The sequence below is a fragment of the Falco naumanni genome, chromosome 3 (assembly GCF_017639655.2).
Source record: "Falco naumanni isolate bFalNau1 chromosome 3, bFalNau1.pat, whole genome shotgun sequence".
Lineage (NCBI taxonomy): Eukaryota > Metazoa > Chordata > Aves > Falconiformes > Falconidae > Falco > Falco naumanni.
In genome coordinates, this window is record NC_054056.1 from 8197464 (window position 1) to 8223896 (window position 26433).

The following is a 26433-nucleotide window of genomic DNA, read 5'->3' on the forward strand; positions in this document are numbered from 1 at the left end:
AAGCAGATATTGTGGTGGGCGGTACCTGGGTGGGGGACAGCAGGTGCAATATTCCGTGGGAAGCAGGGGGGTGAAAAAGCTGAAAGATGGGTTCCAGAAAGGATCCGAAGGTTACTCTTCAAACATCTAATTATGGAGACCACTAACAATTTGCTGTCCCTCTAGGGAAAGAAGCATATAGAGCCAAAATTGTGATGCTAAGGGGTCCTTTCCCTCAAAGCCTAATTCCCTATTCATGATGCCAAGTCTAAGTTAAAACTTTAGCCCAGCCTGAAACAGCTTGTTTTCTGGTGAAGTTCTAGCTAAGTCAGACCTTTTGGTCCTGAAAACAAAGATTTGTGAGTTAATGCATTTAATTTTAAGATCAGTTTGGAGATTAAAAATATCACCACAAAGTGAAAAGTAATTTCAAACTGAAGAATGAAAATGTTCTATTAAAATAAGAGCAGACTTAAACAGGATATGTCAGTATTTTCAGAATTTTTTGTAAAACAAAATACTGATGATATCAACACAATTCTGTATAATCTTCCTTCCTGATGGGCCTGCATATCTGGACAGAGTTTGCCTGTGTGAAGTTTTGTGAGCTACCCCTGTATAGCATCACATCTTCATTGAGCTCCTTGAAAATCCAGCCATTCCTTTTGATGCAGAACCAAGAACTGGGTGGTTCTGAAATGCTGATGCTTAAAGGAGAAGGATATTCCTGGTACCTAGGCCTGACGTGTATTTGTCATGTCTCCATGGGCTCCTGTGGGCTTGTTTGGGGGCCATGCTGGTACGGGGAAGCCTTCGCACACAGGCATCCCACTCAGACTGTGCTCTCTTCTGCCTTGTTTACAGTGCATCTGGATTTTGTGGTTCATTTTAATGTGAAACACCTTTAATGCATTAAGCACTGTTGACGTGTGAGTCTTGTCACTTTATGAGGTGGAAAACAGTCACTGTCACCAACAAGTGCATATTAATAGAGATGAAAAATTACCCATGAAGAGCAGGGCCTATACATTGCTGTGCTAATTATAAACATTGTCACATTCATAAATCAGAATTAATTTCTAATAGAAAATGGGCAATGGTCTGTTGCATTTATTTACTGCGGTAAGGGATGTGCAAGTGGGGAAATCATCACCTGCTGCTTTTTTGAAACAGGTGAGCAAATGAACAGGTAAATAGGAATCATCTGCCATGATGCAATCATCACCTTGGTGTCTGGAACTAGGTAGGAACCCCTGCAGAGGGGCAACTGGCCAAAACCCTCACCATTTTATGTCCTCCTTTATCTATACTGCTTTTGTTTCAAAGCACAGAAGTGTGTGCATCTGAAAATCCTTACTCTGAACAGGTTGGCAGGCTGTAGACAGGGAAATGAATGTGAGTTTCAGCTCTGCTCTTCCCATTTTCTGGAGGGAAAAAACTTTAAAAATAATTATTTATGAATCTGAACCAACTTTGAGAAATGTTTTCAAGCAAAAGGGGGAGAGAGAGAGACAAAAAGAGAAAATAATACCTAAAAATTTTAAAAGTCTGTTTCTACATTGGCAAAATGAATACTTTGGCTTGACATGCTGAAATGATGTTTTACTTTGATATTGACCTAAATTTAACTTTTCAAAAGGTTTAAAGGGATACAGAAACATCCAGCCTGAACTGATTCATTTCAGTTTAAACCCAATGTACTCTTAAGTGACAATTTAATCATTAATTTCTTTCATAGGTTTCTTCTTAGGACAGGAACAGAAGATGGCTAAAGGCTAGGCTTTGTCTTCCACAAGGACTCTGTTCCTATGTGGAACTACCAAGCTTGTGTGTGCTACAGACTGAGCACAGGTCCCAGTTAACTCAATCTCCTGGATCAGAGGAATGCTACAGTAATAAAAATCATAAACGTCCTCCTAACCCTAAATTTGACATAATTAGTGACTTTCTAGTGAGTGATAAAAGCAAAACAAAAGAGGAGGGAGAAAGGGCATTGACATGAGCTGGTGCAGGTTCCCTTTAGCTACAGGTAATCAAACAGACTCCCCCTCAAAGGTAATTACTGGAGCCAGCTGGAAATGTTTACTTGAAAATACATTCTGACTAAAACTCAAGGTTCTCACTGTTTGGGTTTTTGGTTTTGGGTGGGTTGTTTTTTTTTTGGTGTTGGGGGGTGGATTCCAAAAAAAGCCTTGGTTTTGATCAGTGTTTACCAGCATCAGCAGAACTGCAGATCTCAAGAACAGACCAAAAAGCAAAAATAAAAGGTTTCATTTGCAGCAACAGGGCTATCTGACCAACAGTTTTGGAAAACCTGCCTGATTCACAGCACAGACCATGTGGAAGTGGTGAAGATATGCTTGGAGAGGAAGGGGAACCAGCTGCAGCATGGACCCCAAATGAAAGCAGTTCATTGGATTTGTGTGGCAATGATTCATGCTTCAGCCCTGGAAGGATGCCCCACCAGAGGATGATAATATATTTGCTGTCAGACAAATGCTCTTTTGTCACTGCATGTGATTTAAATAAATCACTTTCTCATGTGTCCTGAGGCAAACCTGTTCCCAACGTAGGAATGGAGCCTTGAATCAGGCGCTACCTGCAATAACTGACACCCTTCATTCAAAGAGAGATTCAGGACATATAAGCAAGCAGTGGAGAAAAAAAGAAAAGGGTATTACAGGTGAGAACTGCTGGTAGAGGTCACCAGGCTGTGTTAACTGCTTCTGTCTGGTAGTAAAACCCAAGGTATCATCACAATTTTCAGCTCAGAGCCTGTGGGGTGGGTTTCTACCTCTTCTGGTGTTAATGAAAACAATTCTATTGCACATAGCTGCCAAATAATACCTGGAGATCTATCTCTCATAATGACTGGAAAAACATGACAGCTTGGGTTCAGAATGGGGAGCATCTAATTGTCATCTGATGTAATTGTTGCATTCCCTGAACTTGCACCCATTGTGTAGGCACTATGGGAAGACTGCCTGAAAAAAACCTGCCTTTATCCTTGTTCCTGGAAGCAGAAACATGATGACAGACATCAAGGGGGATTCATTAAAACCATAAAGCTGCATCTGACCTTGCAGCCAGAGCCAAGGGTTGGACCAGACATCTCCAGTGGTTCCTTTCAGCCTAAATAATTTAATGATTCCCAAAAAAAATATGTTGCAGTATTTTACTTAAATGCAGTTGGAACCAAACTGAGTCCATCCACAGACCCAGGGCCTTCATCATTAAAACAGCTGATCACCTCGTATTCAGCAGCCCTTCTCTTTTATCCTGTATTGTTTTAATTCTGCCTTGGTGCTGATGCTTAAGTGACATCAAAGGGGAGGGAGAAACTCCCAGCTTCTCAGAGCTACGGTATTTCCACTGCCTACGGGTAAAGCATGTACTGGAGATGTATTTGATCAGGAAGCTGTTGACACAAAAAAATGTGTTATGATGCCTACCTGAGTCTGAGACAAGCTAGAACCTTATCCAGTGGTTCTTAAATTAAATGGTTTTTTAGAACCACACATAGAAATATTATGCATCTTTGTGGGGAACTTCTGGTGTTTCAAAAAATCTAATGTGTAAGGATCAAAAAAATGAGGATGTAAAGCTCCCTGTAGGAGGAAAATCAACCCTGACGTAGCTGGAAAACCTCAGGTGAAGGGCCCAGGTGTTACTGAAATCAGCAGATGGACTGCTTACAGGCAAGGAGGTCCAAGCATCCAGAAAGTCCAAGCAGCCCACCTCTGGGGAGCTGTGGGATGGTCATGGAAAACACTGGACCAGCTGAGCAGCACTTTTATATTGCAACAAGTTGGCAGGACCTTGCAGACATTTAGTGAGGCATCGTTTTGGACTGGGTCCAGTACTGAAGCCCAGACTCGGTTTTAATCACGCAGCATCAGTAAGAAACTTGATATTTGGCACTTGGTCCGCATCTCTCCCTGGTTCAGACTTTGCGGTGAAGGCGAGGAGGAGTTTGGTCCTTTATGCATGGTAGTAATTGTGGTGTGTTGACACGGTTCACCACACTGCAGTGAGTGAATCTGAAAAAATCTGCCTTTGTACTGCTCTTTCAGCAAGGCCCTTGGTATTGTAGATACCTGGGTGAGAGCTATCTCATCAATGTGATACACTGCGTGTCTTACCCCTCTGCCCTATACAAAGCCTCTGACTCTTGACCCTGGTCTCCTTTCATCACTGCCTGGGTTTACAAGATAGCAGCTATTATAGTGCAACATTGGGCTGTTACACTCCCCATAAAAGCTTTGCTTGCTAACAACTTCAAATGCTGAAAGGAGGTGGGGAGAAACACCAATAACTTGCAAATGCTCTCTGTATTCTGCAAGAGCGAGACAGGCCTTTTTCTTTCCCCAGGCTGCAGGAGTGCAGTTCTGGAAACATCATGTCAGAGCAGGAGGCTCTTGTGCTATGAGAAGTCTGAATTTCCACAAAAAAACTCTCATCATTACATGCTTGAGCAGATCCAGGAACAAGAAAAAACTCTACATGAATATTCTGGCAAGTACCAGAAGGGCAGGATTGATGCTGCCTTCTCCCTCCATGGCTTCTCATCACCCATGTAATTAACAGTCACCACCCCATGATAGATGGGAAAATCAGTGCAAATTTTGAATATTAAGCAGGGAGTGTGGGTAGATGCCCCCTCCTTCCCCAAATTGACCTATTTACAGGTCTTCTCTGATGACCTGGGTAAATAGGAGCTTCTGGAGTCAGAGACAGGATAATGAGGTATGTATCAACAAGCTTTATCGATCTGTACTGCCTGGGTAACCACAAAGCCCTGATAAAAGCTTCAGATTCCCTCTCCCAGCATGCAGTGGAATCAAGATAAAACTCAAAAGGGATTGTCTGCAGACAGCACCTTCTTTGTCTGTTTAAAGCCCTGATCAGGAATCTGCAAGGGAGTTTCAACTGGAAGGAAAAAGAGATGTTCAAACCTTCCCATGAGCTGTGCAGTAGGAATGGAGTAAGAGGTGCAGGACAGGCTGTCAACTTTTGTTCAAAGTCCTTGTCTTTAGTGCAGGAGGAGAAATTTTAGGAAGGTTTACCAGGTGGAATAGGCTCAGCAAGCTTGCAGTGGCCCAGATGGCAGCACAGAGCTGCTGTGTGGGTTGAGATCCAAGCCATGAAATTAGGGCTTCAGGGGGACAGCACTGGCAAGCAACTTTGGCCAGCTTTCACTTTCGGGGTTTTTTTTGAGCTGTTGGTTTTTTCTTCTTCTTCTTCTTCTTTGTTTTTGTTTTGTTTTGTTTTTTCCCCTGCAAACTTTTCAGACCAATGCTAAGAACTAAACAGATTTTAGATTATAGAAACCTAGAGGTGAGTTGATGTTAGACTTTTTCAAAGTGTTCTGTAGGAAAGAAAACCAAAAAACAGTATTTGGAAACTATAGCGAGAGTGATGAGAAAGATGCCATAACACTTTAGCAGTGTGAATGATCAACCACTAAAATAAACAGTGGAAGATTCTCTATCTTTGGCAGTTTCAAATGTTAATGTGGCAATTTTCTGGAAGATGCTAGTCAAGCATCTGTCAGGTGTCCATTGTTTGGCCCAAAATAGAGCTATAAAAGAGATCAGGCTTGTCTCAAAGCCTGTGTTACCATCACTATTTGATTTCAGTCTGTCTGGGAACTTACAAGGTCTGTAAGCAAGAATTTCTGAGCAATTCTGAAGACACAAGAGCGTACAAATAGGGAATCAGCTCACAGTTCTCCAAGCCCAGTTCCTCCATATGGGTTGTTCGTGTGTGGCCCAGACCTTTTCTACAGGCTGTGTCCTGGTGCCATCACAACTGAAAATGACAAAGCATCAAGACTAAATCAAGCTGTTATTGCTCCTCCAAGACATATTTTTACCCTTGGATTTAAAATTTTGTGTAGCTGCAGCAAACCGTATGAAATGTCTAACAGATGTGAACTTATCAGGGTTCCAGCATCCTTGGTGGAATATGTCCCTTTGTACAAATTACAAAATGCTCCATCTGTGCTAACTGGATTGAAATGTCAGCCTCATGGTTGGGGTAAGCCTAGCAGAATTTGCGTTTAACAATTTTCAAGTATATTAGATTAGCAATTATCCTGTTCTGGTTTTAAATTCTAATTTCACCTTTTTTCTTACTGCTGCAGGATACAATATTCATGTACTGTTAAATCAAATACTTCATTAACAGCACCAGAGATAAATATTGAATTAATGGAATAATGCAGGTTAATGGTAGATTCATGGGATAATGCTGGAGAATGCTGTCTATGAATTATGCTGGCAGCTGAATGGCTGACCCTTGCTGTGCAGGTACAATAAAAATAGCCCCAAAATGCTAAGCTATCTGATATTTAAATATTTACCGGGAGTAGGTAATAGCTCATGGATGCAGACAGATACTCAGATGGAGTTGGACAAGCCATAAGCACTGAGTTTTTCAGGCTCTCCCTTCCTGCTAAGAAGCAGCAGAACCCACTGTTGCTGCTGCTGAAGAAACGCTCATTTCCACCCCAGAATCTCCCGTCTCCTTCAGCCCTGTCCACTTGGCTTGTAGCTCCTGACAAAGGCATCTCGTTAAGGCTGCATGAGCCTCTGCAGTGCAGCAGCCAATGAAAAAAAACCAAATTTTTTTAGCAAAAAATTAACAGCCCACAACTCCCCTTCAGAAATGGCCTGAAGCAGAGACCTGCTGAAAGGCAGCACAGCCCCACGCTTGCAGAGCTTGCAGAGATGTGCTGCCTTACAAACTGGGCAGCATCCGACATGGTGCAAGGGGCTGTCCCCATCTGCCTGTGACAGAACCCGAGGGCAGGCAGAGTCCACCACCAAACGAGTGGGAAGGGCAAAAAGCCTACCAGGACATGCTTTTAAACTGTACCCATGTCTCTGCCCTTAATATTTTTTAACAAGCCTGTCTAGCCAGTTACTGTATTTTTTACCTGACTTCATGAATATTTTAAGTAGGAAACTCATCCCACATTTGTTTCTTTTTTCTTTTCTTCCAGGAAATGTGTGTGTGCAAACTCTCCCTAACTGATGTAAATATGGAGGCGGAAGAGTTTTGCTTCATTGTTACAAATTAAAAGTTCCCTGACATTTCCCATCAGCTGGAGAGAAAAGCGATGCAACTATAAATACATCACAAAGCCAGCAAGTCTGCTCTGGCATCAGCGGCATGCTGCTATCGTGACACTGAATGGTGAGGCTCTGAGGTGTGCTTGTTGCAATGGAGAGTAATAGCATGGTGGCCCTGGGAAGGTAATTCATGGTGGGGGATGACTGAAAACTTGGGCACAAGGGCAAGGAAATGACCATTAGGGCTAATTCCAGCTCGGTGATGCCCCTTTTGGCTTCCCCAAGGCTTAAACTGGGGAGAGGGGTATGGTTAGTGTATCAGCATGGTGATGCTTGATGGGGTCCTGGCTTCTGCAAGACAAAGCTGGTGAAATGCTCTTTCCTGTGACCTGCAGAGCTGCTGCTGTCAGGGTCAAGCTCACTGTGAATGTCTCTGCCTGAAACAGGTCTGAGTGAGACACACAACCACATGGAAGCAACGGGGTGGAGGCTGGTGGGGGGAGACCTGCAATGAGGGCAGGAACAGGATGATTGCGTTCCCACAGAAGCCCACCACCCCTGCTTTATCCCTCCTTGAAATCCCATCTGGTCGGGACTAGGGAGGCCCCAAAAAAGAGTAGAAAGATGGAAAAGTCTCCTTTGCCCTGTGGTCTCCCCATACAGGGACCTGTCCTTAGCAGGGAGGAAAAGGCACCATGTGTGGGGGCGAACCCAAAGGGCGGCATAGTCTGTGCTAACCAGGTGCTGCAGATAGTTATGACACCCTCTCCACCCCAGAATAAAAAGGGTGTAGGAGTCTAGGGTTGGTATACGCTGCAGTTCACCTCTGCCTTCTCGGCTGAATGTCTTCTGCATGGATCTACCCATGTGGGGCTGACTGAGACACAGCTATGGCTGGAACGGTTGGGGTAAAGCGAGGCAACAAGCACAGGACTTCAGGTGAGTGGCATAAATCTAATCCTGTATGATGAGTTTGATTGCATTTAGACTTTTTGAGGTGGTAATGTGAAATATCTCATGCCCGATCACCCAGCTCGGAGGTCTCTCCAGCTTCCCCTGGGCATTCGGGTGCCTAGGAATGCTTGGCACCCCCCACCGATGCTCCTTCAGGTGCAGTACCACCGTGCTAATGTTTGGGGTTAATGCTCATGCTGCCTTCCCAGGTCGTTTCACAGTTAAGTGCACCCTGGCTTTTGGTGGTGGATGTCTAAAATTCCAGTGACATCCTTTTCCATTTTACAAATCCATCAGGCTGCAGACACAGTCGGGTACAATGCGTTCAGACATCCAGTGCAAGGAAAACTAATAATAATACCAATGATTTTTATTGGCTTCACACACCATAGCTTGTACTTCTCCTCCCCAGGGCCAGATGAAAGTTTTGTGGTGTTGTTTAAGAAAAAGCCCACTTTGGCACCGTAGCTGGCAGAAATATTGAGAGCTTCATTTCTTCCCCTTCCCCCTTACTTCCTCCTCTTGTAATCTTTGATAAAGAAAAAAGTGTTCTCCAAAAAAGGTATGCTAATTAACAATTAATTCTTTTATCTTATAGTGCCAAGACTGTAAGACCTGAAGAAGATGTAGAATAAAATTAGTGGTAATTAGCTTTTTAGAGCATTAAATATACAGTGACATGAACGACGGAGAATTAACATTGTGCATTTATTTTTAACAATATTTATACAGGCAGTTTTTGAACGAGGCCCTGTGGCATTAGCTTTTACTAATACAGGCAAAACAGCAATGGGAAATAATTACATTTAGTCTGCATTAAGACAGCACTATGCAAATCAAAGGAATAATGAAGAGAAGCCTGTTAATAGGGTTTTTGGAGACTCCATACTTGAATATAATATTTGGGCTTTGTATTCCTCCGAAGCATTCAGAAATTACCACCCTCCATCATTTCAAGCCACAGGCATGTGGCTTTGTATAAACATCTCTGGTATGGATCAGAGCTGCCAGCCAAGGTGCAGGTTTCCAAAGTGGTGGGTTGGGCTCACTGTTTGGTGGTTTGGGCTGTTTGCTTTGGAGGGGACCCCTGTGCAGGAGCCAGCGAGCAGACAAGGATGCACGGCTGCATCTCCCCCTGGTCCCTCCACAACACAGCCACAGCCCGGCAGCGCGGGGCATAACCCAGCGCTTCTCTCTCCGGTCTCTGTGGAACACCTGGGCACCGTCGTGTATTTCAGCACCGACAAAACCATTTTTCTGGCTGAATGTATTTATTCTTCACTATTGCTGTTTCGGTCTTTTGGGGCACCTCTGGGAGCTGGTCTTCATGTTAACACGCTCGGCGTGTGCTAACTGCCATACAAACCACTTCATCAGTGAGCCTTCTGCATGCACATGCCTCACCCTCCGGAGTCGGGGACACAGATGAAACCTCCCTCATCCAGACATTGGCAACACTTGGAGAGAAAGGGACAGAGAAAACAAAAATTTGGCTCCTGATCCGCTGAAACGCCCATGGATCATCCATCTTCTGTTATTGCTCCAGCAGATGCAGGAGAAGGAAATGGGAAGATCTGTAAAACCGTGTTTGTGTTACACAGTTTTACTGCTAATAGGGTGTGCTAATTAAGAAAGAAGCCTCAGCAGATGAGTCCTTGAAACAGTTTTTAATTAACGCTCTCTCCAAAGGCAGAGTCAGAGGGAAGAGAGGGGAGCAGGGTGAAGGGTCGTCCTCTGGCTCCCCCAGCCCAGCATCCACAGCAGGAGCCCAGAGCCCTGCCGCCCACCTTGCACACTGGCTCCAGCCTGCCTTCAAAAGCATCGGTGTTAATTAAAAGAGAAAAGGCATCAGTGACAGTTTTCAATCAGGTGTTTAATGAATAGCTGACAGGTCACTTAATGCAATCAGTCCATTGTCATTTCAATGAAGTGACAGCAGGATGTATATTAATATCGTGACCTCTGTTTCAGAAATCCATGGGGGGATGCTGAAACCTCCTGTCAAGGTATTTGCAGGGCTCGGCTACTGCCCTCTGCTCTGTGTCAGGTGTAAATCACAGTGTCTGAGGCATGCCAGGTCTGCAGCCTGTGGGTGACCCACACCAGGGCAGAGACACCCCTGAGGGACTGTGGCCATGGGCGACCCACGTTTGAGTGGAGGAAAACCAGTAACAAGTAAAGAGCAGCATCAACCCTCACTGCCTACAGCCTTCAGTGGGGTTGGTGGGGAGGGGAGGAAAGTGTTCAGTTGTAGCTGAGCCATAGGGAATGGGAGGTAATATGTTTTCCTAAGTGTTTTTTAATTGTCTTGTCATGTTTTTTTTGTGGGTTTTTTTTTTTTTCTCAATACCTGAATGAGGCATCAGAAGTTGGTGTTAATTGGCAAGAAATTAAATTAAGCAAAAACTCCCCAAGTTGAGACTGTTTTGCCTGCAGCACGCTGCCACGGAGCATGCGCTGGGCTGCTGCTCTGTCATCCACCCTACACAGCTGGTTCTTACCACTCTATTAACGTGTTTGCTCCTTAGGTATCATTCCTTCTGGCAAACGGGAAAACTAAGAATTTAAAATAAACAGAACTTTCTTGGGATGGGAAAACAGGAAAAAAGAACTCAGGCTCACTGCATTTATATGTTAACGGTCCTCACCGAGACATTTTTCCAGTCTCATTTTCTTGGAAGGGGAATTTTATTCCCTGATGGACAGCCTGGAAGATGATGATACTCCCCTTGCAAAATGATTGCAAGGCAGGCAATGACAGTTCAAACCCTTGCCTCGCTCTGCCAGTCTCTTGACAACACTAATGGGACCGCCAAGAGGGCACAAGAGTGTTATTTTCTCTCCACAGTCCATTCAGAGCCTGCCTTCCTGCAGAGACAGCCCCCGAGTCCTAGTTAGGCTCTAGTGGTTGTGATGACTATGGGGTGGCTGCATGTCCTTTATCTTCAGACCCACCTGTCTCACTCCCATCTGGATTATTTGGTGGTAATTATCATCCTGTGACCTGTTAGGCTCTTGGGAGATTAAAAGACCCATTCCTTCCAACAAGATAGAGGTCACAAAACCCTCAAATCTTGTTCGCTATGGGACCATTCAGGGAAACTGAGCTGTAGGTGAGGCTTAGAGGTATCACAAATAGAAATCAGACGGCAAAAACGGGCAGGCGGAGAAGCCTTTGCAGTGCCCTTTTCTCGGAAGAAATGCTGAGAGAATCACGGGGTGCCACATTCGGGTCCTTGAACTGAATCAACTCTGTATTTTTTTAACAGCCACAACCTGAGGAGGAGAAATGAAAATGGTGTGTCCAGTGCTGATCTTGAACAGCCACATTCAGCAATATCGGATACAAGCTGCTGTGGAGAGGAGACTGAAAACCACTGTGCCCCCACCTGCAGGTAAGTCAGACTGAAACACTCGTCCAGAGAGGAAAATGTTCCTTGAACCCACTTTCCCTGATCCCTTTCTGCAATTTTTTTTAATTCTCTTGCTGTGTTTTTCTGATGTAGTCTTTCTTTCTTCCTGCATATTTAAGTTTGCTTCCTATCTCCCACCTGCAGCTGAGTGGTTGCACTTCTGCCAAGATCGCACATAAAACAAAATTAGGAAAGGAGAGATCAGCTAATAAGCAGTTGCTATTTATTATGGGAAATTACAGCTTTCATGTCTTCATAGAGCAAACACCTGTCAGCTCCAAACCAGAGACCTGTTACGTCTAAATACCTTGCTTAAGTGGGTGGATAGGCTTAAATGCACTCATAATCATTCCTTATTTTAGCAGAAATTGCTGCTGCTGTCCTTGGTGTCAGGGGACAGACACAAGCAGTACGGGGCTGTACAGGGACAGGACGGGGCCCCCTCCATTCCGTGTGATCTGCAGCACCTGGTCATGGTACTTCACCTGGCACCACCGAGAAGTGGCTTCTCTAAAGCATCACAGCATGATCACCAGTGAACAGCAAACACCGTGGGGTCCATCCTCATCCAGGCCAGCAAAATTTTCATTGCAGAGATGGAAGATGGCCACTTAATTAAAGACAGTGGGCAAGCGCCGGACGATGCACTGCCTGGCTAAGGCTGAACATGTGTGCTGCTAGTAATAGCTCTGGCAGAGGCATTCCTGTCACCAGGCCTTGGTTTGTGTTACAAAGCATGCCCCTTTTTACAGGCATGGGAAATGGAGGCAGGAGGCACGTGAAGCAACCTGAGAACAGTAGATTTTCCCTAATTATTAAAAATTAGCGATAAGCCCAGGTCCCAGAGTCCCACTTCTGTGTTCAAGTACTCAAAGGGCTTTGCCATCCCTGCTGCTTTCATTTATCACCAGCATATTGCATTCCTGCAAGAGAGTCCTATTTCAGAAGAACCATCCACCCAAAGACCATCACCTCTACTGGAGCCTCCCAGGCCCATTGTCCATCCCAGTTATACTCTGGCAGGCCAACGTGGTGCTTCCCACAGATGTGTTCAAAACAAACAGGCAGGAGTGCTGGCATGGCTGGGTCCCCCATGAGTACTTGAGGTCTAAGGTTTGTTTAAGACACTTGTGCTTTCTGTCCTGTGCCACTGCATCTGAGGAGGTCCAATTTGTATGGTCAAACTTGCCTTACTTGGAGTATTCCACCCTCCATCCCACTCTGTATCCAGCTGCTCTGTAAGAGAGGGATGGAAGTTGTCACCTTGTGAGGGCCTTGCTTCTGCCCTTTTGTAACTAAAGACCTTTTGAATGTCAGAGCTTTTGAACATCTCTTGTAAAAAATTTATAAGCAGAACCGTGTTGTTGTCCCATTCTACAAAGAGGAAGACACCCATGGAGAGCTGAGGAAAATCACTGGTTTGGGTGCTTTGATGTCACATCTAGCACAAAACCTCATTGCTATTCCACCCCAGCTCAGGGAGCTTTGCCAGACTGCTTTTCTGGGCTTCTTGGAGTGCCTGTTTTGTAGAAGATATGTGATGGAACTCACTGGTGAGGAGTGGGTATCAGTGATGTAGATACTCACCAGGGAACAACAGGAGATGGAATACTAATTAGGTGACTCCAAAGTTCCTATAACCTAGATCAGCAATGGAGCAAAATCCCATGAGCTCCAAAGCACTCAGCTCAAATCTCTGGAGGGCTGAACACTGAAGCTGTGATTTCTCCCCAACTATCGAGCATCACCCCCACTGCAGAGACGGCTGCAGGACGTGGATCCAAGCACAGCATGTGGTAATTCGCTGCCAGCAAGGCTTCCCAGCGTGGACAGCCGCACCACATGCCTGACTTCCCACAAAATGCAAGGATACATGATCGTGGCTTTGGGCCAGTGTCTCCTGTTCACACACTGGAGCAGAAATAAACAAAACATTGTCAAAAACAAAGGCCCAAGTGATGTTGGGAAACATCAATTGCCTTTTACATAATGTAAACCAGCCTGGCATCCCCAGGGTGCTTGCCTGTATGTTTTGGAGTTTGCACAGTATTTGAGAGAGAGCCGACAGTGTGCTGGGAGGTGTAACTGTTGCTATGGCTCCCTAATTACCTTCGGAGAGGTTACCATAGAGAAAAGCCCAGAGCTGTCTTTAGGAACAATAAACCTTCAACTTTGTTTACATGGACTTTTCAGTTTTTAAATAAAACTTTACATGAGTCAGAAATTGAGCCTACAGCCCACCGCAGAGCAGGGAGGATTTTACTGCTGCAGAAACTAAAGAAATATTTCAATATTTGTTTCTCTATTTCATATTGCACTGAAACAATATTTTGCGAGGCGGGGTGGGTTTCTTGGTTGGCTAGCGAGTGAGTTATTTGATTTAGGGTTTGGGGCACTTTTTTTTTCCCATTGAGAGACCAGAAACATTGCGAATCATGTCTGGGAAGAGACAGTAATGTCTGGATGTTCAGCAGAGATGGTCTTTGCTGCAAGGCTCAGTTACAGAAATGGAAAAGCTCTACCAGAAATGCATCAGCAAAGTCACACCACCAGAGGAGATGACAGGTTGGCAGCGGGTGCATTTTCCTGGACCACAGGAGATGCAGGTTCCAGTGCAGACACTGGAGAGATGCCAGGGAGCCCTTTGCCTTTTGACCTCAGTCATAGTTAGCCAAAAAGAAAACAGCCTGGTCTTTGATGATGGGGCAGTCAGGCCCTGTTTGCTGTTTCTGGCCAAAACAAAAGAGGTATTGTAGGTCTAGGAAATTTTTGCTTACAGAAAAGATGTTTTCCGTCAAAAAAATCAGGTTTGAACAAACCTGCCTTTCCAATCTGCTTGGCAGAACCACGGCTTTGTCCAACACTACGCACTGCTTTAGAGCTTCCCATGAGGGGATGTACAGACCCCAGGCAACATCAAACCTGCTTGTAGTCATGACACTGCAGCGTGGCTCTTTTGGTGGAAATAACTGACATTTTGTACAGCACTAAAAATCCTTTTGTATTGCAGAAGGGGCATATACAGTTGCAGCACTGAGAAGAGAGCACCAGCTCCCATCAGCAGGCTCTTGGTGAGGGTGGCTTCATTGTGCAGGTCATTAGGTAGGAAGGTTGTTGAAGATGCTGCTTGGGACCAGATGGCCACGGTGTTTTACAAAAGGCACCTTGGGATGGCTAAGCACCTCATCACCACAGTCAGAAGCTGACTCCCCACGTCACTGTACCCTTCCATAGGTTGACAATCTCGGGTGCTGAGACTCACCTTGCCAAAACCTGGCTGTCTGCAGGGTTGCCCCCAGGATAAGCCAGTCCTGCAGTCTCCCTTCACACCTCACCCACCTCAAGGGAGGGTGGCATGGGTGACTTCCCAAAAGTATTGAGATTACAGGGCAAGGGGGCTTTCTCCAGTTTCACGGAGATACTTGCAGTGTCGGCCACACCAATGCGGATCTGTTCTGTAGAGTCAGTGCTGCCTGGGCTGTGTTTTATCTTGTCTTGAAATAGATACCTACACTGGTTAGAAGAATTGCTCCTCGCAGTACCTGTCTCTCTTCACTGACTTTGAAAGGAGTCTATAGGGTCTAATTCAGCTGTAGCAGCATACTTCACTGATTTCTATCTGACTGAGACGAATCCTATCCTGAAGTGCTACCTTTAATTTTTTTAGTATCTAAAATGACTGTGCATCTTAGTGATGAGGCAAACATGGAAAAAAACCACCTTTTGACCTCTTAATTGACCTCAGCGGTACCACTGACTGGAAACTTTTGAGGGATGCAGATAAGTTTCAGCATTTTGAGAAAAGCCAGATGAGGGTGGCCACGAGTTAGTAACCGGTTAAGAATTAAGAACTGATTCCCACAGAGTATCACCTCCCATAGCTTGGTACAAAAAGGAATTCAGAAGAACTCTCCTTGCTGTTGCAATGATATCCATAACTTCCCACAATGCTGTCAAAAAGACGGAGAATGCCATACCAAATTTTTGGCATCAATAATATAATAGTTTATTAATTCTACAGCAGAAGAACTTAATTGGCTGTGGATAAATTATGAACATAGCAGGAGGCAGGGGAGGTCTGCGTTCCTCTCACTCACAATAAATGAAATTGAGTATTATTAATACATAGCAAGATTAAAGCAATTTCCGTCTGATTCATGGCTCTTGCTTTCTCTAACGACAAGTGAGGTGGACAGAATTGTCTGTTTCTGCTTTCAAGTCTCAAGTATTTCCACCAGATTTGCACTTGCTTTCTGTCCTAATGAAGAGAGGGTGAACTGTTTCTGCCACCACCTAAACCCAGCCATAGGTGGTCAGAGCAGCAGGGACTGCACTCGGCAATTGTGACATTGTTTTGTGAAAACTTGCTATAACATTTTGTCTTGGGTGATCCATTTTCATCAGCGGATAAATAAGAAGTTAAAATTTCTCATGTTAGCTTTTTATATAATCTAAATTAAAAAATATTTTTTTAAAAAAAGGAGAAAAGCAATTGCAACCAATCAAGCTGACTTAATGACTGCTAGTGAATAAAAGAGTACTGGTGCTGTTTTACACTGTGTACTGGCATTGAAATGCTAAATAACCTGCAGACAAGTGACACTTCTAAGATGCCCTACCAAGAGAGGTCGTTAGTCCTTTCCAGAAATAAAAGGAACAATTCCACTTTGCAAACAAGCTGGAAAAGTTGGAAAGCAGAAGAGGAAGGAGATCACAAGGGAGGTCAACAAACATCCACGGAGTCCCCCTCTGCTGAAAGGAATGCATCAGATGGGGCAAAGATGGGGCAAAGATTACAGCAGAAGAGAAAGGTTGTTTTTTCAACATTGGAAACATGACAGGCTGTTCAGGCTTCCCAGAATAACCAGTGACTTCTAGAGCAGTGGAGGTAGAGAGGGACCACCTGCAGATGGAAGCAGATGTGAGGCTATCAGGGACTGCTGGTGATTCAGCTAGGTCAATGGTCCTTTTAACCTGGGTTTGATACTAATGCATTCATGTTGCTCATTGTTTGAAAGATATTATGGACATACTGCCATGAATTAGGTGGCCCTGGCTTAGAGAATGTGGCAATGTCTCCCTCTAGTAGCTGCCCCGGCAATGAAAATTGCCTCTGACCTGCTGGTTTTGATTAAGTGAATTTTCTGTTTCCCCACAAATAGAGAACACTGGCTTTCACCCTGAGGATATTTGCTTTGATTCATACTGTCTGTACATCTTCTGTATGGCTCACTGAACCAATGTGTCTCTGACTGCAGTGCATAATAATGCATAGCAGTAGTCCTGGCCACGGAAGGAAAAACGTACATTGTGCGAGAGCAACAAGGATGCAGCTCCATTTGTCCTGAGCTTACTGTTATCATTTACATAAGTAAACACGAGAACAAGGGAAATGTGAGTCATTCCACTGATTCAGAAGCATTTTACACCCTGCCTGCTGGAATGGAAGTGCCCCGAAAGAGCATCAGACAACAGCAGCTCTACCAAGCAGCCCACCAGCTATACAAATGTGTATGTCAGGTTGTCTCTCCGTGTACTTTCTGTAATACTTCACCCCCAATTTCGTTTTCATAGCTCTGCAATGACTGGGTGCTCAAAAGCTAGTAATTTTTTCCACTCAATGATACCAATTGTTCTAATAGAAGCTATTACCTCTCCCCGCAAACCTTGTCTCCATGGAATCCTCAGACCATCATGGTCAAAGCACCACTACCATTTTCCCCTCTTGCACATCCATCTCATTAGCACTCCTCCATCACTCAGGTGCCTCACCACATTGTCCTCCAGGAGACTTCCAACAGCCCTTATCTGCCGCCCCAGCTGCCCCCACTCTCTGTGGGCTCATACCGTGTAGCATTCCCTGTCACATTTCTCTCCTCAATAGCCTGTGAACAGACCCAGACCTTTTTCACAATCCTGCATGCAAGAGTCCACTCCTATACCTGCAGCCTCTAACTTCCCCTCTATGCCCCCCCCTTCCCTCCTGGATTTCACAAGGTCCCTTGGTGGCCCATCCCGTGCCCAGAGGTGAGCAGGCTGCAGTCTCTACACCAAGGACACCCAAGCGCGGCAACATTCCTTTGGTTTCGCAATTCTCTTTAATCTCATCCCTACAAAGAATGTGCTTTTAGACATGAGATCCAAGGTCCAACTACTGATACAAACGGAGGGGTTGCTGCAATCAAATGCAAAGACTTCTGCCCATGCTGTCCGCGTGAGTTTGTTTTATTCTCTTCTAAACCCGGGGATTGGATCACACTATGTTTCTCTGCAGAACTGTAAATTGAAACTAAAGAGTAGACTGAAAAGGAGCTGCTCATATCCTATAACCACTGACCTTCCTGAAGAACTTTAATGCCTGAAACATCCTAAAATTTGTTTTGAATCAATTCAATATCACCTCAGCACAAGGCAATCTCTATATCTGAAAAAGGCCGCAAGGAGGAACAAGGCTGGCAGTGTTGCAGGCAGGATTTTGATTACAAGACTGTAGATACTACTTCCTAATGGGATTGATTAAAAGCTTCAAATTTATTATCCTTTACATGGGGTCACTTTATCTAGGGGTATGCCTTTTTATTTTTCCTCGCAGGTGCAGGTTCATCACTTCTGCTGATGCTAATGGAAATCACATATTCTTGCTGGCAAGAAGGCCACAGAAAGTGACACAAATCCTTTTACCCTCACATCAAGTTGGAAGTGGCTTTGTCCAGAACAACAGAGCGCCTTTATCAGAAAGCGCCTCAGTCTGAAGAGTGTCTTGCAGTACGGTGGAGAGAATCCTGTGCTGAAGAGGCTGGTGGTGATTTTGGGTGAACCGCCCTTTGCACTGCAGGCTTTTGACCTGTAAAACTCCACAACCCCCCTTTTTCCTGACCCTCTTTTCCTCTTAGTCATTTGTGCTCGGCACAGCAGGAGTCGGCTCTTGCCAAGTGATGGGAATTGCACCTAATGCAGATCTGGGTCTTTCCAGCGTCTCCACCTGTTAAGAGTACACAAGACCTGCTCCCTTTGGTGTTTTACAGCATGACTTGTGCTCGGGTACAATTTCTCAGGCCTGACACCACTATTGCGTGGTGCCCCGACTGGAAGCTCTGTCAGTGTCAGTCCTGCTGATGCTCAGATTAACTTCCCAGGACACAGCCAGCAACGGGGCTCTCCATTGGCCCGTACCGAGTGGCTGCAAAATGCCATGATGGACCTGAACCCTCAGTTTGCTTTCCAGGAGTTGGTGGGCCCCCAGGGGGGAGCACTGAAGAGAAAGCAAGACGTTGCGGTAGCAGTGCAGTGCACTCTTGCTGCTTCTCCCATCTCTGGACCACAGATGCTCCTGGTGCCAGCCAGCCATGGGTGTTCTGCTCCTCCTGCAACTCCACAGCGGAGGTATTCCCATCCTGATACTTGGATCGTCTCACAGCTGCTTCATTTCTAAGGGTATAAATTATGTCCCTGGCAGGCCGGGGAGAAGCTGATACTTTGCAGCTGAGCCCACTGGCTTGTCAAAGAAAACTCAAAAAAAAAAAAAAAAAAAAAAAAGGAGGAAAAAATAAAAAAGGGTTGGAATCATGAGGCATGCCAGCCTGGGAGCAAGCAGCAGCTGGTGCTGGTCAGCACTGACACCAGTGAAGTGAGCTGACAGCCTGAGGTCAGGAGGGGTGTTGCAGGTGGACACTGCCCTGTGTCCCAGACGTCACTTATCCTGGTCACTGGGGAGCCGGCACCATCTGCAGACTCAGGTGACAACTGTCAGAGCAGCCCACGGCAGCGAAAGGGCTGTGCTGGAAGCCTGAGCTGCAAGCTGAAGCAAACTCACCGCCACTTTGGCGCTGACAAGATGCTGGGTTGTGGTTGTCAGCAGAGGCTCTGCGGTAAAACAGCCCAGGAGGCCGGGCACCTTCTCCTGCCCTTAGCCTGTGCCCAGGGCTCAGGGGACAGCGGCGCGGGAAAGCAAAGCTGTGGCTGGACTCCAGCCCAGAGCCCTCTTGGTAACACTGGCCACGACAAGAATTTGAAAATTTGAAACTGCTTCTTACTGGTCCTGGCTGAGCAATGATACTCTGTGAGGAATTAATAGCTGTATTGGTTGTCTAAATTCCTGGGAATGATGGATCCCTGATGTCAGCCATCAGTTAGCAAGAGGAGCATCACTGGAAGCCCAGCTGAGACCCAGCTTCTATAATTTTCCCCTGCAAAGACAACCTCATTTTACCCATTTCACTTGCAGTTAAACTGAAGCTGGTTTCCCCCTCTGCCAGGGAACATTAGGAGTTCTTTGATTCCTGACCTTGTCCATGCCGAGATGATTTGCTCTTCCCTTGTACTTCTTGACAGCTTCCTCTTTTCGAGTCTGCTTCTGCCCTAGGCTGTGGTCTCCCCTCGGGCATCTCGGCACTTGGCGCTGAGAGGTGATGGGTTAGGCATCGCTGATGATTAAACAGATCAGTATGAATGCTTCTCTTTCCTCCTCCTTAGCCTAGATACCCTGGTAGCTATCACTCTCCCAAGCCAGGCATCCTCCACTCGCAGTCGGGCCTGAACTCTGCGTGATGGATCACCCCTCCAGGCAGCCCGACAAAGCCCTCCATTAGCTGCCAGAGCCCTGGCGGTGGCATCACTGTTAAATTGAGTATGTAGTACCTGAGGCTACTCTACCAATAGACTTCACAAGCAGCTCGGCGGGCATGCTCTCCCGCTCTCCTGCTTAGACAATGCTCTCCAGAATGGATGATGGCAGGCAGTACAGATGGGAGGGGGGATTTGATTAATAAAAGAAGCAATTCTTACTCCCCCGCTCTGCTCTCATTACTGGCATTTGAAAGCTAGGATTCACATTTCTTCTGAGCTCTGGTGTTGTGTACAGATGTGAAGCTGTGTCTCTCGGGAGTGCTTCCACCAGCAGAATTCAGATGGGAGGAAATGGGCTGGTGACACCCAGCAGACAATAATCTATTGGAAAGTATCCTCTGCAGATGTGCTTCCTCTTCATCAGCACTTACTATTGTTATCAATAAGATTCCTTCCCTTCTGCCCCACCCAAAGCTAAAAAGGGGCTGATATTTTATCTTCCTCCCTGCCCACACCCCACACCCCCCCCCCCACCCCCCGAAGGATGAAACAAATAAGTGAAAGAAAAGAAAGAAAAAGTGTCCATTCTGGGTGGGAATGACTCCCATGTGGAGGAGATGAACGAGACTTCTGGGTCACACTAGTTCCACTGAAGCCTAGATGCTAACTTTGCTAGGCAACATCTGTAGAGCTGTTTGGTTCTTAGGTTTTAACCATGGCATGCCCTTGCTGGCTTCCACCCCCTGAATAAAAGTGGAGCAGAAACTTCTCCTGGGTAGGCTTCAGCGCTCCCCTGAAGGTTCCAGTAGCCTTGTGGGCTGTTCCTTTTCAGCAAGGCAAGGCTATGGCAGGTCTGTCAACTTTCCGCCTCGTGGCTCTTTCACCACAAGCTGTGTTTTACCAGTCAGGCTGTGAGTGCTTTGTACACAGCATCTATCCCTGGCCTTCTGGAGGGCAGCACCCAGTTCATCGGCACCTGAACTCAACTGGGTCCTGAGTGGCTGACCCACCAATACAGGTGCTCAGCCTGCTAAAGATGACCTTGCACTCAGAGCTGGGACCTGGGGTCTGCTGAGTTCTACTCATCAGTGATGGCGTTGAGCCTCGTGACTGCTTATGCCCCTCAGTCTTCTAGATGTGAGAAAGGGATGCTGCAGTGATGTGGCGTGTAAAATATCTTGGGAGAGCAGAGCAGTGCAAAAGGAGAGCTGGTGCCAGTGGAGATGGTGCTGTCTGAGGCTGCAGTGTAATGGACTGACACTGTGAAGGTATGTGGAGAATTGAAGATAGCACTTCGGAGGTCCTGCAGCATGAGACCTTAATTTAGTAGAAATTCACAGCGCTAATCTCTCTAAACAGCTATCCTTTAGAGTGTGTGAGAAACCTTGACTCTGACCTAGCTGTGAGCAGGCAGATTGCCAGGAGGTGTAAAAGGCAGAGGTCTGCTGACCATGGAGCAGCTTGGGCCATCACAGAGCTCCTCGGCAAACCAACACCTTTCCCACAGGAAATGAGGCAGGAAAACCTTTGGTTAGAGTGTTTCAAGTGAGGGGGGTTGTTTTCTTGTACTCTATTTCCTTTTTTTTTTTTTTTTTAATAAGAGGAACATGCATTTTGGGGGAGAACCCAAAACAAAACAAAAAAGTTGGCAGTGTTTCAACATATTGAAATGATCCTATTTGTTTCTTTCCAACCTAATCTGTGAATATTTTTTTAAGCAAAAACCATTTTTCTGTGCTAATGTGTTGGGGTGTGGCCTTCTTCCCCACTGTCTTGCATTTACTATATTTTTGTCTGTAAAAAAGTCTATTTTTCCAGTTCCAAAATCCCAAACAAAACATGTTACGTTAATTTGAATCCAGAGTTGTTTTCTGATGGCTCTTTTTGGAAGGGTTGTTTTTCATTTGTAGTAGACCTCAGATATTTTCAGGAAAAAACAATGGCAAAAAATCATTTTTAATAGTGAGATCTTATATCTAAATACTTCATTGAAGAAAAGGTCCAATGTGTTTTTATTGCGCTGCATCTGATTTAATGTATTAAACCTTCTGAGCGCTATCTTTCATTTAAATGGCCCTTTTTCTCTATTTGATTCAGGGAGGGTTACTGGAAAAAAATCCGATTCATTTTTGAGGGAACAAATGCAGGCAAAGGTTTCTTTCTTGAGCAGAATGAAAATGAGAATTTGAGTGCTCTTTCCCACCCTGGGAGCTCTGGAAAAGCTTCTAAAAAACCAAACCAAAACAAAAAAGGAGCTAACCTGAAACAGTTGTTTCTGTCTGAAATGGTTTGGTTTGTTCTGTTTCCCCCCTTGAAACAATACCAGGACTAATGGGGCAGTCCTCACACTTATAATGTATATATGCACCGTCTCTGACTTTTGGGAGCTCCAGGAATATGGGAAGGCCATGGGATGCCCCATGAAGAGAGCCAAGAGGTCCTGGAGGAGGGGGAAGGGACAGGCTTGCTCCAGCTCAGAGAGGCTGGAGGCCCTGGGCATGCTGGCCCCATCGCATCCCTTTGGGTACCGCATTCCCTTGGGTACCGCACTCCTCGCTGGGGAGAGCCTGGGCTCCGGACAGGGCCCCACAGGCTTGGGGTCTGCAGCCCGAGCCTTTCACCAGTGCTTGTCCCTCAGGGTGCAGCTCTCCGTTTGGGCACTGGGCTATTCCCCATGTCACACATGCTACCAGACATCAACCATGCACCTGGGACTCCGCTTCAAGAGGCAAGAGCATGCCAGACGGGAAAGCTGGGTTTTCTTTTTCAGTCTGTCTTCATCCTCCTCTGAACTGCTTCCCTCCTCTCCTCATCCACCCCAGCCTAAGGCACTTGGGCAGGTGTTTCTAGCCAAGACCAAGCAGATGATCCCTGGCAAGCTGAGCTCCAGCCTCACCAACATGTAATCCCTCTGTCCGAGCCAGACACAGCCGGATGACCTGGGGATGAGTGAGTCTGCATGAATCCCGTGGTGCCAAGGGGCTCTCTCCTTGCTATTGATATTTTCCTACTTCTCGTGCTGCTCTGGACGAAACAAAACAACAACAACAACAAAATCACCCAAGCTGCTTGATTTTGCAATCTCCATAGATGTTGGAGGCAAAGACGGCCACAGAATAAAGATATCCTGTTCAGAGGAAATAAATAAGATGTTGATTGGCAAGCTAAATCCTCCACAGTGTCACTGCCCGTATGACTGGAATCCCAAATGAACCAAACTGCAACATGTTTTATGCTGTTTCTGCACTCCAAATGCATTTTTCAATCTATTTCCTTAAGCCTGCAGGACCGCTGTCTCAAATTCCACTTCCCATTTCTCCACTTGGACAGAGACACTAAATAGAAGCTCTCCTTAGTGATAGCACCTTTCATTTCATTTCTTAGATTTCTAAGCACACAGGAAGGGTTAGCATGTGTTAAAAGCCATTGTCATGAGATAATGGCCTGCTATTAGAGCATCTTTTTTTTTTCCCCCCTTCTGATGGCTGTGGGCCATTTTAGTGTGATGTGAGAAATGATGTCTTGCAGTTCCTGGACATATTATGGGATCAGCCTTGTCACACAGCCCAATCACTTCTGTGATCTTTCTTTTGGGAGAGAAAGAAGAAAAACATGCCCCCGGGACATTGTGTGCTAGCCTGACAAAATCAGGCCACTGAGGAGGGAACAGCTGATCCCAGGCTGAGCCTAAAGATCAGCATCCCCAAGCAGGGCACGCTGCAAGAGCAGGTGGGGATGTCTGCCATGGTGTCACCCTCTACCTTTAAACAAGAGACGGTCTCCAAGGGAATTAGAGCTACTTGTCCTCCTCTGCACAGCCTGGAGAAGTAGAGAGCATCAGCCTAAGCAGATAAACGTTGAGTTCAAAGTCTAAGGATTTATCAACTCCAGTTACAGCCTTCACTTGGCTCTCCTTAAGGAAATAAAGCAGCTTAAATGACCTGAAAATACTAAGTCTGAGATAAGCAACCAGGTAAAACAAGACAGAGGAGCTGGAAGGAGGAGCATGGACAGCAGGGGATAGCTTACAGCTGCCACAGGGACTGTCCACAGCCAGCTTCTGCAAGAGGAACAGCCCAGCTTCCATCATCATCCTTGTCAGGGAACAAATTCACCGTGGGCAAAAATGTTCAGAGTGTCCCCAGAGCACGAGATTCAGGGAAGAAGGTTGCCCGTGTGGAGAAGAGTCTGTCCAGCAAGGCATCCAAACTCTTCCCAAGAGCTCTTCCCCATGCACTGCATTAAGGGGTGCAGACAGTGAGATGAGGGGAGATCACAGCTTTCTGAGCCCTCCTGAAGTCTGAGAGGAGAGACTCTCGTTTGGGACCCAAAGGCAGTTGGCCCAGGCTTTGGGTCAGGACACAGCGCTTGCAGAGGATGCTGCGATGCCATTAATCTTCTTGCAGGAACTCCCATGCAGCACTGCGGAACGGTGACAGCCAGCTGGGTAATGTCAGGATCCAGACGACAGTCTCATACAGAGGCCAGGAAGGGGCCTGGGGGGAGATGTTAGAGGACACGGAGCTGCGTGGGTGGGAGCCTCTGGAGGTCTCTCTGCACATGTCTCAGAACAGGGCAAACACAGAGCAGGCTCCTCCAGGCTGCCTCCAGCTGAGCTCTGAACACTTTGAGCATCCCTGCCCTGACTCCTACTGCTGAACCCTTGAGGACCGAAAATCTCACATCAGCCTTTACCTGTGGCCAGTTCTTGCTGTTTAGTTTGCTCCCTCCTTCCCTGGCACAGGCTCGCTCTCCGTCTGGCCAGCCTTCTTTCTTACTTCAGTACATCTCCCTGGCCTTGGGCAATTCCCTTCTGTGCCTCCCTTTCCCTCACCTGGGCTACTGGCAGCTCAGGCAGCCCCCACCAACCTCAGGGCTTGTCCAGGCACCCAGCATGGGCAGTGGGATGGGAGCTGCCGTTACCGCCGGTCCCAGCTCAGCACAGCACCATCTCGGGAAGGAAGCAGCATCTTTTCCTTCCTGTTCTCTCCAAGAACAAGGAAGAGTCCCATCGGCCTGGTGATGAACAGAGGACGCAGGGTACGAATAGGGTGCATCAACCCGAGCCCAGGGAGCAAGCACAGCCCCACTGCAGCCCTCCCGCAGCCCCTCGCTAGCCACGGCAGCCGCTGGTTGCTGATGCAGAGGTGCTTATTTATTTAAACTTTTTTTGATGCAAAGGTCCAACAAATCAAACATTGCTGCTTCAATGCAAATGGCAGAAGGCTAAGTGGTGTTATCTTTAATTACCGTCAGTGTCAAGGGGAACAGCCGAGTAGTGGCACGGGGTGGAGGGGGAGGGGGGGGGCAGGCTGTAATTTGCATTCATATGGGGACACCTAGTGGCCACGGTGACATATTGCAAGTATTGCGCATCCCGGCACCGTGTAACCGGGATGGAAAGCCCGGCTGGCAGCCCCCTCGCCCTCTTGGAAAGCAGCTTTTGCACTGCTGATGCTGCCCCCACCCCCACCCCCACCCCCGCCTTCCCTTGCTGCTGCAAAGAGCCTTCTTCATCCTACTGCCCTAATCCTGCTGCCTGCAAAAGAACTGTGGGGTTTTGTCCCAGGGTCTTGCACCCTGCCGTGGTGAAGGGCTCCCCCAAAACCAAGTCCCACCATGGGTTCCTTACCAGGCTCCATCCAGCACAGTGTGGAGCAGGGGATGTGCCCTAAGAGCAGAGCCTGGCACAAGCCTCAGGCTTCTCTGGGCGCCCAAGGATTTACAGGCTGGCAAGGGATGCCCCCCCGTGCTGGGGGCTGTGTTGCGTGAGCCCCCACTGAACACACCAGGGTGTGGCATGGGGAAACAGAAGGAATGGAGTCCCAGTGCTTCCAGTTCAACCCATGTGGCACCAGGCAATGGCTGCTCCCGGTCCCTCTCCACATCTGGATACATCCTGTGGTCCAACACACTGTCAGAAATGCCAGCCTGACTCCTGCATGGCACCTGCCTCATCCAGAGCTGCTTGTTCGTGCAGTACATGGCCGCGGCCGCGGCTGGTCACCTGGAGCCAGGTGCCCCACGGGGCAGGTCTGTGTCCCACCACTCAGCTGTATGCGCCCAGCGGGGGGGCCTTGGTCCCACCAGCTGCTCTGCAGAGGGGGCATCCCTACCCCTCGCTGCTGTACCTGTTGTCCCAAATGTCTTCTGCTCAGGAAAACTTACCTGAAGAGAACAAGCACAGCTTTTTTTAATTTTCTTTATGCCCTAAAGCAGCCAGCCTCATGCAGGCCAGGAAGCTGTACACATTTTAAAGCCAAGATCCTTTCCCTCTCACATCTATCACCCTCCCTCTTACACACCCAGCCAGCTAGCTCCCTATTTCCTGAGCATTTCGTATTCCAAGGCTTTCCAGAATAGGCTGGGGATATGGAGAAACTGGACGCTTTGCTAAGAAATGTGACCCAGTATGACCCTGTAGGTTGTGAGGGTGTAACCCAGCC

General features: G+C 46.8%; 1 protein-coding gene across 4 annotated transcripts in view; it reads right to left on the reverse strand.

Moving 5' to 3' along the window:
* Window positions 1-8703: 8703 nt before the first annotated feature.
* Window positions 8704-26433, reverse strand: part of LOC121084236 (endoplasmic reticulum-Golgi intermediate compartment protein 3-like) — a 29687-nt gene continuing 11957 nt past the window's right edge. Inside the window, exon 6 of one of the 4 annotated variants that reach the window (XR_005826653.1) lies at window positions 8704-9466. Coding sequence is in view for 1 of the 4 variants with exons in the window: in XM_040585520.1 (XP_040441454.1) it covers window positions 24461-24483 (23 nt within the window). In the remaining 3 variants the exon portion in view is untranslated. Of the gene's footprint in view, window positions 9467-23844; window positions 24484-24540; window positions 26156-26433 lie in introns of those variants that run through there. The other 3 variants (XM_040585520.1, XR_005826654.1, XR_005826649.1) reach the window with 3 other exon arrangements.